General features: G+C 38.1%; 1 protein-coding gene and 1 long non-coding RNA gene across 2 annotated transcripts; one reads left to right on the plus strand and one right to left on the minus strand.

Annotated features, from left to right (window-relative positions):
* Positions 1-336: 336 nt before the first annotated feature.
* On the plus strand, positions 337-2,119 carry LOC131326720 (uncharacterized). The gene is made up of 3 exons (XR_009200087.1): positions 337-664; positions 991-1,044; positions 1,967-2,119. It is a non-coding gene; the product is annotated as an uncharacterized LOC131326720 (long non-coding RNA).
* Positions 2,120-5,413: 3,294 nt separating this feature from the next.
* LOC131326511 (protein FAR1-RELATED SEQUENCE 5-like) lies at positions 5,414-8,513 on the minus strand. Its single transcript, XM_058359311.1, has 3 exons — positions 8,408-8,513; positions 7,788-7,880; positions 5,414-7,665 (listed from the first exon to the last, which is right to left on the minus strand). Exon 3 carries the CDS (start codon positions 7,152-7,154, stop codon positions 5,820-5,822), a length of 1,335 nt encoding a protein of 444 aa, XP_058215294.1. The 5' UTR covers positions 7,155-7,665; positions 7,788-7,880; positions 8,408-8,513; the 3' UTR covers positions 5,414-5,819.
* Positions 8,514-13,361: the final 4,848 nt, after the last annotated feature.

Consider the following 13,361-nt stretch of genomic DNA (forward strand, 5'->3'; position numbering starts at 1 on the left):
TACAATCAGCCGTAAGCTCTCTCTCTCTCTCTCTCTCTCTCTCTCTCTCTCTCGTTCTCTGTGATTTGCGAACTGATATCTGTGATTTTTTGTGTGGTTTCGAAACTATTCGATCTCGGGACGGCCGGCGACGAATGATCAGAGCTACGATCACCCCTAAGGTCTCTCACTCTCTCTCTCATTCTCACTCCAGAATGTTCTCGTTCTCCATGATTTTCGAAACCCTTAAAGATCTTTGATTTTTGAAACCCTAAATGAAGAATATGGGCTAATTTCTGTGATTTGTTTGTGACATCCTACTTTTTTTCGGTTAAAAAAAAAAATTGACACAAATAATTCAATTATTTCATTTTTCTATTTCAAACTACTTTCTAATAAAAACTAAACTCAAATAGCTTAAAGTAATTTTTATGTATATGTAGAGTTGTGCGAACATTATAGTATTGGGCCGCTTATTTTTATTGGGTCGGACTTAATCTCTAAAATTTTGGTTGGGCCAATTAGTGAGGGTATTTATATATTGTTAATGAGAGAGAGGTTTATTTTTATATAAAGTATAAACATTGAGAGCAAGGGTTTTATACGTCAGAATCAGAGAGACGAGAGAGAAAGGACTGAAGTGTTGAGCATTGCGGCGGATTCGAATAGCATTTCAATACCTTGGGTCAGTATACTCTTTATCCTAAACATTATTATTTTTATTGTTATTGATCCTCGATGTACGGCCTTCTATAGTAATAATTTATGGGTTTTTGTTCGGGGGGTTTTTGTTCGGCTGTGTGCCGAGAGGAACGGGTGGTAGTGGTGTATGTATATATGATATGATTTGCTCGTGGGTTTAGTTAGTGGTCATGATTCTGATGACTTAATAAATCTAGGTTTAGGCTTTAGCAATTCTAGTACTTAGTTAATGCTAGTATAGGTTTGGAGTATTATATTTAGCAGTTCGGCATCATGTGATTAATTATGATTTTGTATACTTCTATCCAGATTAGGCGCTGTTACAGTTGCATAGCAATCGTGATATCATTTTTCGGATTCGAGGTGAGTGGTTAAGCATGTGATCCCTTCTTTTGGATTCTCCTTGAGCCTATCTGTTCTTGACAATTCGTTTACTTGTTGTAATTCGATAAGTGATGTTCGTATTCGTCGCTCTCATATTTATTGACGATTGACGTACCCTTTGGCATATAAGGTTTATTGATGATATTTTCGATTGTTGGATTGCCCATATTTTTCTTGTTGCTCCACAATATTATTGTGACTCTGCAATGACACGGGGAATAATCCTAGTGCAGGTGACTCCGGTTCGCCGTTGTTCTGTGTGTTTGGGACCATGGATTTATGTTTATATTAATTTGTGAAAGTCCAAGGAAAAGACCCGTGAGATATCGTGGTGACTTTAGCCACTAGGGAAAAGACTTGTGAAATACCCTGTGACTCTAGTGCTCAACGGATAGGGTGCTCAACGGATAGGGAAAAGACTTGTGAAATACCAAGTGACCCTATTCCGGATCGACTTAGGGAAAAGGTCCCAGGCGCCATCCTGTGGTGACTCTAAGTACGGTGTTGGATCCAACGGGCTAAGCCCTGAGAAAATATTTGGCATTTGGTACTTGGTAATTGAAAGATATGGTTCCCACTTTGGTTTGGACTACCTCATTATTGTTGTTCCTCGCTCCGATATTGTCGAGCAAGCTGTTGGTATTAAATGGTTGTTATCATTGTTTGATTGTTGTTGTGATATTCAGTCATTCATCTTTCTATACTATTTGCTGAGCCATTGACTTCGTTAGTTTGTTGGTATTATTCGTTGAACCTTCGACCTTCCTTAATTTGATACAATTTCTTTGGAGCCCTTGTTATCATTGATTTATACGTATGTCACTTTGTATTATCACCCTTAGCATGCTTAATTACTCACTGAACCCGTCAGCTGACGGATTTATTCCATATTTTTTTTCAGGTTAGTTCATGGAGCGTTATAGTGGACTCTGTGGCTTTGTTGGGACCTTGTGTTTGGACCTCTAGGGTGTTTGCATTTTTATTTCTTTTATCATGTCAAACCGCTTCCGCACTTTTATTAATTGGCAGTTCATTATGGAGTTTGGAGATTGAAAAATATGGGATATTGTGTCATTTTCTTAAAAAACATTAGTTTGGAGTTGCACATTTTATTGTAATAAAATATCCAGTTTTTCTTTATTTGTTTCAAGTTGTTAAAAATATTTTTAATTAGGCTTCGTGTCCCATGATTGCTTCATGGTGCATGGCCGGTCATGCTCCCGGATTTGGGGCGTGACATTGTTTGTGTGGTCTTCGAAACCTTTCGATCTCGTGATGACTAATTTCAACTGATTGACTGATTTTCGAAACCCTAATAGTATTTTAGGGTTGTATCTATGATATCCGATTTGGGGCATTATTTATTATGGTCCGAATTTGTGTCTGAGCCGTTGGATTTTCTTATGAACAGTTGCTATTTGGTCTGGTTTTGCGTGTGTGACTCGCTGATTTTGGCTAGAGAATTTTCGGGTGGTGTTTGTTTGGTGTTATTGCTCAGGCCTGGTTCACTTGATCTGTATATCAATTGTTTTCAGGTCCAGTCGCCTGGATTTTCTTATAGTTCGGATTTTGTATGAGTTTGCCCCTATTGGCAGATTGGTTTGCCCCTATTGTTGGCTATGATGATAAATTAACATGCAATGTGTACTTAGGCCTGGAAACATTAGATGGTCAATTGACAACTAATGTTGCCGCCTTAGTGCCTTAAAAATGTGGTGTCTTGAACATTTTGTTTATCTGAGCCACTTTATTTGGCTATGATGAAAATTTTCTGAGCTGTTGGGAGAGTTTGCCTCTATTTCCAGATTGGTTTGCCCCTATTTGTTGGCTATGATGATAAATTAATATGCAATGTGTACTAAGGCCTGAAAACATTAGATGGTCAATTGGCAACTAATGTTGTCGCCCTATTTGTTGAACATTTTGTTTATCTGAGCCACTTTATTTGGCTATGATGAAAATTTTCTGAGCCAAAACCACCTATTGAATTTTTTTATATGAGTTACTTGTAGTTTTAGCTGTGTTGGACATTAAGGCTGATCGTAGCTCTGATCGTTCGTTGTCTTCATTCTCAGCTTTGGTTGTTCGTATATCGTCACCTCCTTTCCTATTTCTCTCTGGCTGGATCGAAGAAATGGGAAAGGGCCAAGGGGTGTATGTAGTGAAATCCCTTTTTGTTCACTTTTATTTCCACAACTGTTGGATCTCACCCACCCAATCCAACGGCTCAGACACAAATCCTGACCATAAGAAAATCCGGGCGACCGGATATGAAAAGGAGTGATATACATCTATGTATAATTCGACACGCAATGTGTACGAACGCTTGGAAACATTAGATGGTCAATTAGCAACTAATGTTGCCGCTTTAGTGCTTTAAAAATGTGGTATCGTGAACATTTTATTTATCTGAGCCACTTTATTTGGCTATGATGAAAATTTTCTGAGCCGTTGGGAGAGTTTGTCCCTATTTCTAGATTGGTTTGCCCCTATTTGTTGGCTATGATGATAAATTAATATGCAATGCGTACTAAGGCTTGGAAACATTAGATGGTTAATTGGCAACTAATGTTGCTGCCTTAGTGCTTTAAAAATGCGGTGTCTTGAACATTTCGTTTATTTGACCCACTTTATTTGGCTATGAAGAAATTTTTCGGAGCCAAAACCACCTCTCTAAATTTTTAATATGAGTTACTTCTAGTTTTTAGTTGTGTTGGACATTTGTATGAGTGTGTGTAGACATTGTGTGAGAGTGAGTGTGTGTAGTCGTTGTGTGAATGTGTGCAATAATTGTGTTAAAACAGTCATGTCCAATTCAAGCAACATGAGTACCATTCAATCTCGTCACCATACATTTTAAAACAAGACATGTTGGTGTGGATTGAGAGCTGCTGTGCACATTTCAGAGTCAGAAAATAATCCTGGAAGGCTCTACTATAGGTGTCCAAAGGATTTAAAGGATAAAGAAAAATGCAAGTATTGGGAGGGGTGCTATCCAATTGGGTGTCACGAACCTAACCCACATGTTGCATCGGAGGTGAAATTGGTCAAGAATGATGCATGTGTTGACATCATTGAAGTCACCGTGGCTAATTTAAAACACATGTTGTTTGTCTTTCAATTCTTAAGTGGTCTAGCCTTGGTAGTGGCTATCGTTGCACTTCTTAAGTGAATGTAATTTGTATTCGTTGGTATTTGTTGTAATCAATAGAATGTCATGGCAGCTATTGTATTGTACGTTTTGATTGGTATTTGGAACACTACCTCATTTTGGGACAAGGTGTTTGGAACACTACCTCAATCAAAAGCAGCAGCAAAGAGTATATAATTTAATTATGCCGAAGCTGCTTTTTTTAACACATTGTTCCTAGTGATTCTTTAAAATGCTGCTTATTGTTTCTATTGCATATGATCACAGCAGTATTTCCCAAATCTAGCATTTCTGGATGGGTGTTGTGTTGTCTCGTTTTCGATGGTAGAAGATTTTTTTATGAGTATGTCTTTTTCTACAGTTTTGGTATGGTATGTTTGAATTTGAAGTTTGTTGACGATATGTGGTGAACATTTGGGAACCACAAAAATGAAATTGGTTTTTCTGGTTCATGATCTTTTCCTTAATTGTTTTCGTTCAATAAATCCATCATCCAAAGACAGTAGCCGAGTTGGGAACATGATGAATTGTCTAGCACCGGAAATTGGCGTTTACCAATGTTGCTCCGATATCATTTTGAAGAGTTCACTTTGTTTGGGTTATCATTTTTATTAACGGAGGCAGGAGGCAGATGATTGTTCGCATAGTTTTTCCAATCCAACACAAGAGCATATTTTCTTACATACAATTTCCCAATCCAACACAAGCAGATTTTCCAATCTAACACAAATGTTCTTATCACTTAGCTAAATAATTCTTGTGGAACTCAAACTCATGAGTTGAATTACTACAAAGCATACATTAGAAATTGATCAAACAGTCATTACTGCAAAGTGGGCCATGGAAATTAGTCATTACAATCCTTCTCTCCCAACTCGAAACAAAAATTCATAAATTCAATTTCAGGTAGAACCATTCCACCACTACTCTATTCTGATTCAATGACTTGTCATAGAGCAAGCACCCATTTGCATGTCATTATGCCAAATAAAGTCCTAGTCACTAATCCATCCTGCAACCCAAAAAAGATAATATTATGAATGGATGAAACAAAAGACAAGAACAAGTAAAGAATTAAAAGTAGATGTAGCACAAACACTTACACTCATCGTCAACGTCGTCCTCGTCAATGTCCTCATCATCACTCAACCTAACATCTCGTGAAGACCTAATAAAATAAGACAACAATTAAGATATATTCCGTGTATAAACAATGAAGTTCATAGTACAAATTAACATCCACTTACATGTTCATAAGCTTTGGACAATTCCTTTTGTCATGTGATTGCCCCATTAACCCACAACCATTACATTTCCTCCTCTTGTTGATGGCCTTCTCTTTTCCTCCTTTCAAATGCTTACCACAACCCTTTGCCCTAACTTGAAGTGGTTCTTTCAAACTATGTTGGCTTTCGAGAGAAGAAGGCACTTCGATACGACTCGTTGAAGGCAATTGGATATGACTCGTTGAACCATCTTTTCGAGAACTCCTCATCAATGCAATCTTCTTTTGACTAGATTCTAAAGCTTCTCGCACAACTTCACTTTCTTCTTCATCTAATACAGCATCATCGATAACTGTACAAGCAAGTTAGAAGAGCCCTTATCGCCTCACAATAAGTGAACTGTTACATATTTCTTTCACACCACTACCTAAGTCATCCAGCACCCTACCCGTTTTTGCTGTCTTCGTCCACCTTTGCAAGATGTATTCAGTAGAGAGTTCCCTAATTTGTATTCTAAACAGGTACGCCAACAGGTGCCGACAAGGAATTCCATCGAATTCAAACATCTTACAGCTACAACTGACATGGTTCGATGACTTGTCCACCGAAATCTCACGAATTCTCGCACCTTCCATTTCTTCTCTCTGATCATTCCACAAACATCGATGCTCATTCTCGCGTATGAACGTAACCACATACGCATTAATTTGAAAGATTTCCTCTTGAAACCTCTCAAATATGCTTCGTGTATATATTTCACTCATTTGCTTTTCTATTGCCCACGAGGTTTTCAAGAGAGGCTTCTCAGTTACATTTTTATGGTCGAAATCCAATTCATTATGTCGGATTTTGACAAGTGCCCTATTGAATCGCATCACAAAATCCATCATTGAATTTTTTTTGGACACATACCTCTTGAAAAACGAATGAGAAATTTCAGCCCGTTGACTACTAGTCATGTGGGCAGAAAATATGTGGTTCATATATGCGGGAACCCATCTATCACGAATTTCATACATGTCCTGCAACCATTTATTAGTAGACAACTTAGAGTTTCCTACAATAGTTGCCCATCTTGCATCGAACTCTCTAGGTATTTCAGAATTCCATATACAATTCTTTAACTCATCATAATGTTCCTTATATGACAGTGCACCCAATTTTTCAGAAAATTTGCTCACAATGTGCCAAATACAATATCGATGAAACATATTTGGAAGAGCAGAAGCAATTGCTCTTGTCATCGCCGGATCTTGATCAGTTATGATCATTTGGGGTGGTCCACCTGGCATCGCTTTTAACCATTCATTGAAGAGCCACATAAACGAATCAGTTTTTTCGTCACTCAAGAACGCACAATCAAGAAGTGTTGTCTGCCTGTGGTGGTTGACTCCCAATATAGGTGCAAATATCAATGAATATTTGTTTGTGTTGTACGTAGTATCAAACACTACCACGTCCCCAAAATATTGATATGACTTTCTAGAGGTCACATCCGCCCAAAAACAATGAGTCATTCTATCCTTGTCATCTCTCTCGAATGTGAACCTAAAGCCCGGATTCTTTTGTTGTTCCATCTCGAAATGCTCATACAACATGTTCGCGTCATGACCATGTACTACAATCTTCCTATCTCTTTTATCATTGTAAAGATCTCGTGGTAAAAACCCAACATTTTCAATACCCCCCGCTTGCAACTTAAAAATACTCATTTGTTGGTAAGTTGGCACATTAACAGCAGATAATTGTAGCGTTAAAGCTTTTTGTGCGGCTGATACTCGGCGATGAGATTTTAACAAATGCACCTTTCTTGACGTTGTAAGCTCATGGTTATGACCCTAGACAAATTTTGATATAACAAACACTTCACCTTTTCTCACGATAGCAAGTTTTGCACCACAACGTTCTCTAGTTAAACCCCGACGCCGTTTAGTGGCCTTAGAATTTCTCCTCTCCCCTTCTTTAAAACAAACGAACTCCTTCCTCATTACTTTACCATTCTCACCCAACCTACTAGAATTGATTCGGACACTAAATCCAGCTTGTCTAGCATATTCGTTGTAAAATTCCCAAACGTCGTCTAATTTGAGAAATTGTTGGTCACTTTTCGGTATCACTTCATTTTTAACTTGAGGAGTGTAAATTTCTTGACAAGAATTCACAGATGATTGACATGGTTGGGATGGTGATGGTGATACTGCTATGTCATCCAAAGATTGCATTCTAAAAATCAAAATAGAAAACAATTACTAACATGCAAAACAACATTTACAACTAATACCAGTCTATGTGTCTCCCTTTATGCTATAATATGCAACAAATTTTTGAGAGAGGGAGAGAGATACCTCGGTGGTGGTGCTCGAAACAAGGGGGTTGGATGAACGTTGTATCGATCTTCTTCTTCCATTTTATCAAATTGTGAGCTACTTATGGGTAACCTACCTATGGCAATCAATGGCAGACAATACCTCAAAGATTACAAAAATAAAAAATAAAATCAGCATACGTCACACACGAAAACCAGTCCAAATTATCGTTTTGTTTCCAAAAAAATCAGCTTGTTCTCCAGGTAATCGTTCTATGTTATTTACGCCCCAAATCGGATATCATAGATACAAGCCCCAAATCGAATATCATAGATACAAAGATACAAGCCCAATATACTGTTCCGGTTTAAAAAATCAGTAGAAAGCCCCAAGTTAGGGACATTGAATCAAATAGTCACTTTTAAGCAAAAGTGAGATTTTCACATACTTTGCTGCACTCTGCTTGTCCAGAATAAATTAGGTATGTCAAAAAACTGAATGCAAGAGTTTCTAACACATACTTATCGCAAATACAATAAAACTACTACTGCAGCTCATGAGGAAAGATCCCCTGATCAAAGGGTTTCGAAAACCACACAAAAAATTCAGAGAGAGAGAGAGAGAGAGAGAGAGAGAGAGAGAGAGAGAGAGAGAGAGACCTTAGGGCTGATTGTAGCTCTGATGTTCGTCGTCTTCGATTTGTATGTTATCGCTCGTATATCGTTGCCTCCTCTCTCTCTGTTATCCTCTTAGTGGCTAGAACTTTCTAATTCACAGAAATTAGGGAAATAAAATCCCAGCTATGGTTTTGAAAATTATACAAAATGAGAGAGAGAAAGAAGGAGAGAGAGAGAGGGAGAGACCTTAGCTTGGGTCGTCATTCGTCGTCTTCAATCTTAGCTTGGGTCGTTCGTCGCCTCCTTTTCTCGAAACCACACAAAAAATCACAGATATCAGTTCGTAAATCACAGAGAACGAGAGAGAGAGAGAGCGAGAGAGAGAGAGAGAGAGACCTTACGACTGATCGTAGCTCGGACATTTGTCGTCTTCGATCTCAGCTTGGGTCGTTCGTCGCGTCCTTTCTCTTTCTCTCTCTAACTCTCTGGTTCGATCTCAACTGGGGTGATGGGTGGAAATCCCTTTTGTTCCTTGTTATTTCCACAGCCGTGGATCTCACCCATCCAGATCCAACGGCTCAGACACAAATTCGGACCATAAGAAAATCCGGGCAATCCGGGCAATCGATATATATATATATATATATATATATATATATATATATACAGTTCGTCTCCCGTAAGGACCTCCTTATTTTAATAAAACGCGGACCTCCCTTTCCCGATCGAATTTCGATGATCCGAGCCGCTTAATGTGTTTAGAACGTGATTTTAAGGGTACTCGCGAGGAATCAGCAAAAAAAAAGATCAGGAAAGGCTTCATCCGAGCAGTTTTTGTTTGTTTTTTATCGAACAGTTCAAATAAAAACTGCTCAAATCAAGCCCTTTCCGGTCATTTTTTTTGCCGATTTCTTGTAAGTACCCTTAAAATCACGTTCTGAACACATTGAGCAGCTTGGATCATCGAAATCCGATCGGGAAAGGTGAGAAATGGGGAGGTCTGCATATAAGATCCTCATTTTAAGGTCCTTACCTGAAGATATATATATATATATATATATATATATATATATATATATATATATAGAAACTAGTAATCAAACCAAAATTAACGGTTCTTATTTTTTTGGAATTATAACCTAACCAATTAATTGTAGAACCGGACTCTAGGATGATTCGAGCGGTTTTCTTGAGTGCTCCTACTAAAAACAATCTTCTAAGTTGTAACAGCAACCTAATGGTTGCCCACACAATAGTATTAGTATATAAAAATGTTGTTCAACTTATGAACAAAACCGACCTTAGCTCAGTTGGTAGAGCGGAGGACTCTAGTGGGAAATATCCAATGAGCGTTGTTATTCGCAGCCCTTTATTTTCTCTCATAGCCCGTTAAAAATTTTCAATTATACTCGACAGTCAGTTACCGAAATTGAGATATATTTTCAGCATCCAATTACCGAAAAACAATATTTTTTTCAACAACTATTTACCGAAAATATATGTTCGGCAGTTGTTTACCGAAAGTTGAACATATTTTCGATATGTAGTTACCGAAATATAATTTTGTTTTCAACAGTTATTTACCGAAATGTTATATATGATTTTCAACAACCATACCGAAATGTAATAGGCTATGGAAGAAAATAAAGGGCTGTGAATAGCAGCGCCCTATCCAAGAGCTATCCTAGGGTCGCTGGTTCAAATCTGGCAGGTCGGAAATTAGTCCTCTCTTTGTTCCTTCCAAATTTCCAATGATAAATTACAATATTAGTCCCTCTAGTTGTAGAAACATTTCACTTTTGTCTCTCTGGTTTCAATGTGTCTTAATTCGGTGTGAATGCTAATTCCCAATGATAAATTGCAATATTTGTGTGGCCCGTAATCCTCGATCTTCTCCTCCGCTGGTAGCTTGATGGTTCTTGAGTCTTCTCCTAGCCTGCACAGAGAGCGCACGACTAAGACCAGGCTGGGGGTAGCCCCGGCAAGGCCCTCCGGCGAGAGGATGAGTATTGTGCAGAGAGAGGAGGCAGTAGATAATGAGTGTGAGTATGTAATCGCATGTACCTGTTTAGGGTTACCATCGCTAGGTATTTATAGAGCTCCCTGACTTGCTCTCCAAGCACAAGCACGTGCCTTGCGCGGGCCAGGCAGTGTCATCGTGACGTCACCAAAGAGATCTGGTAACCGTTTTTAGGGCTGAGCTCGCACACCCATGTGCGCCCATGATCATCTTCTGTTATAACCGCTTTTACACGTGGGAAGACGTGCAAATCAGCGGCTAGCCGTGGTCGGCAGCGGCCGTGCTCCGTGGGTGGCCGAACGCGCCTTTGCCGACCTGGCACGTGACCGACGGGAGAGGACACGTCACAAGGGACCCGCCGAGGAAGGTGGCCGAGAACGAGCTGGTCTTCTGTCGAGCCCGTGGCAAATGAGATGGTCGACGAAGAGCAGGGACGGGAGCCGTGCACAAGGTTCAAGCTTGGCACGGAGTGGGCTCGGTTCGTTCCACAGCGAATTTCTATGTTCGGCCTGCTACAATATTAGTCCCTCTAGTTGTAGAAATATTTCACTTTTGTCCCTCTGGTTTCAATGTGTCTTAATTCGGTGTGAATGCTACTAATAAAAACTTGAGTGCGTGTCACGAGACCAAATAGGAAAATGTACTTGCAAAAGTATTAATTTCCAACAAAATTTAGTGTAGGTTTTTTGTTGGAAAAATCAGAACTATGGAGATGTTGATTTTTATATCTAGCGAAATATGGCTCGGGGGACTTTCGACATATTTATAGTTAAGCTCAATTGAAACAAATCTTTTCATTTTGCATAAATCGTAGTTGATTGATTTCTTGTATGTCTTTTTACCTTGTTTTAGTAGATAAAAGGTGGTTTAACCCCTCACTTATTGGGGCTTTTCGATAAGGTCATTGTTACAATATTGTTAGGACAATGAACAAATTTTCAGTTCTTATTATCTAGACCAATGTCATGTACCAACATTTTAAGTACCGAAAAGTTCTGAGTTCAAATTGATAGACAAACATTGACACTCTTTGCAGTAATATAATTCATGAACTCACTATCATTACTCATCAAAACCAAAAATTCTAATTAATGGGCAGAGATGTTGTCTAAGCCTTTGGCAAAGATTTTTCTATAATTGTCTAGAGTCTAGACCTTTAGAAAAGAAGGGGCCTTTTGACACACAAAAAAAAAAAATGAAATTTAGCGTTGGAAACAACTGAAAGTTGTAAGCTAGCGCCTAAAACTCGCCTATTGAAAAGGCTGCCCATTCATAAGATTGTTATTACTTTTACTTTTATTATTGTGTGAGAACTAACATAAAATTATTTGGAAACATAGAGAATATGGAGGTGTGAAAAGAGCGCTGCTAGGTCTCTCTTTGGCAAAACTTTGGATCTTATTCGCACGGTCTTTTGGTTGTTTTTTTCTTCAATTCTTACGAGATTGGGGCATAATTTTAACATAATTGTGAGACCCTACCATCCCACATCAAGAAATTAGGAAAGAACTATGTGGTATATAAGGATTCGTGAGCAGCTACTGTATGGCTCGAGATTAATTTTTTAAGCCACGTGGTTAGGTAGGTTAGCAAGTCAGCTGACGTGGGTCGTTACAATAATAGTTTTTGCCTTGATTCGAGGAATCAAAAAATTATAAAAACAAAAAATAAATTTGATTCATATAAGACGACGAAAAAGACCCCAAAACTCGAAAAAGTCAAAATTTTGGCTCTTTTTCGTAGTCTTATATAAACATTTCAACTTTGGTCTTTATTGTTATACTTTTTCGATTCCTCTCGTTGAGACAAAAAATATATGATATAAAAATTTGACCCGAATTGTATGAATATTAAGAAAAAAATACCCAAAAAAGACCGTGCTAAAAAAGTCCTAAAAGAGTTGTCCAAAGAATCTTAGCTAGAGTTCTTTTCAAACCTCCATTTTCTGTGTGTTTCCGGGATGTGATTAAGAGGAAAAAAGGATGAGATTAAGAAGGGAAAAGGATCAGATTCCTTGAGTGGGACATGCTTTTTTCTAATTTCTCTTTTAAAAAGTATTCGACTTAACCTTTTATTGGCGATTTAAATCCATATTACTTTGTCATTTTTATAAGGTTAATGATGCATAAAAATTATCTGCTCAATATTCAGAGATCAAGTGGAATTTGCAAACCTTAAATAAACTCAACCTGATTCCCTGTTGAATATATGTGCAATGACATCCAATTCTACACAACTATAAATGCAAAGTGCTAGGTTCAAGGGATTGGAAAATGTTATGTTGAACAAACAAAATGGGACTGCAAACGAGTCGGGAAGATTAATTAGGTTTTGAATTTGATTTAGAAAACGTAATCGACTATTCAAGTTTGATTTGTTTATAGGAATTTTGAAATTTGAACATGTTTTGAAGCTCTATATTTCTCAGAGCTTGAACGAAGTCTTGTCGCGATTCTTACACAAAATCATCACCAGTGCATTACAGAAATACTCCATCCAACCCATCCCTTGTCCATCCCTTTATAAGAAAGGAATAAACTTATTTGAAGCAATGCGAACCTTACATCATCAACTTACACAGATGGCCAATGGGAATCTAAGGCCTTGTTCGTTTTTGGGTTTTGAATTCTAATTATTATCTTATTTTTCTCCAATCATTATTCTCATTTTTCATTTTATCTCTCTTCAATCATTACCCTAATTTTCAATCATTACTCTATTTTTCTCTAAACTCATTACCTACAAATCCAAATCCAAATCCAAAATCTCTAAACAAACGGGATCTTAATGGCTCATTATAAACCTGCATATGTGCATACGCAATGACACAAAATGCGCGTCGTGGGACGGTGGGTTTATGGCATGGTTATCAAAAAGAAAAATGCACGTCGTTTTGGAGCACTGACAGAGCTGGAAGAGCCCATTGTTTCAAACATGAGAATTGGTTGCATTGAAAATTGAGAGATTCACCTTTAC

Source organism: Rhododendron vialii, chromosome 5a (genome assembly GCF_030253575.1).
Source record: "Rhododendron vialii isolate Sample 1 chromosome 5a, ASM3025357v1".
Classification (NCBI taxonomy): domain Eukaryota; kingdom Viridiplantae; phylum Streptophyta; class Magnoliopsida; order Ericales; family Ericaceae; genus Rhododendron; species Rhododendron vialii.

Bases quoted from the DNA above. Each gene is read 5' to 3' on its own strand.
- LOC131326511 (XM_058359311.1), bottom strand. From the start codon at position 7,154: ATGAGTATTTTTAAGTTGCAAGCGGGGGGTATTGAAAATGTTGGGTTT.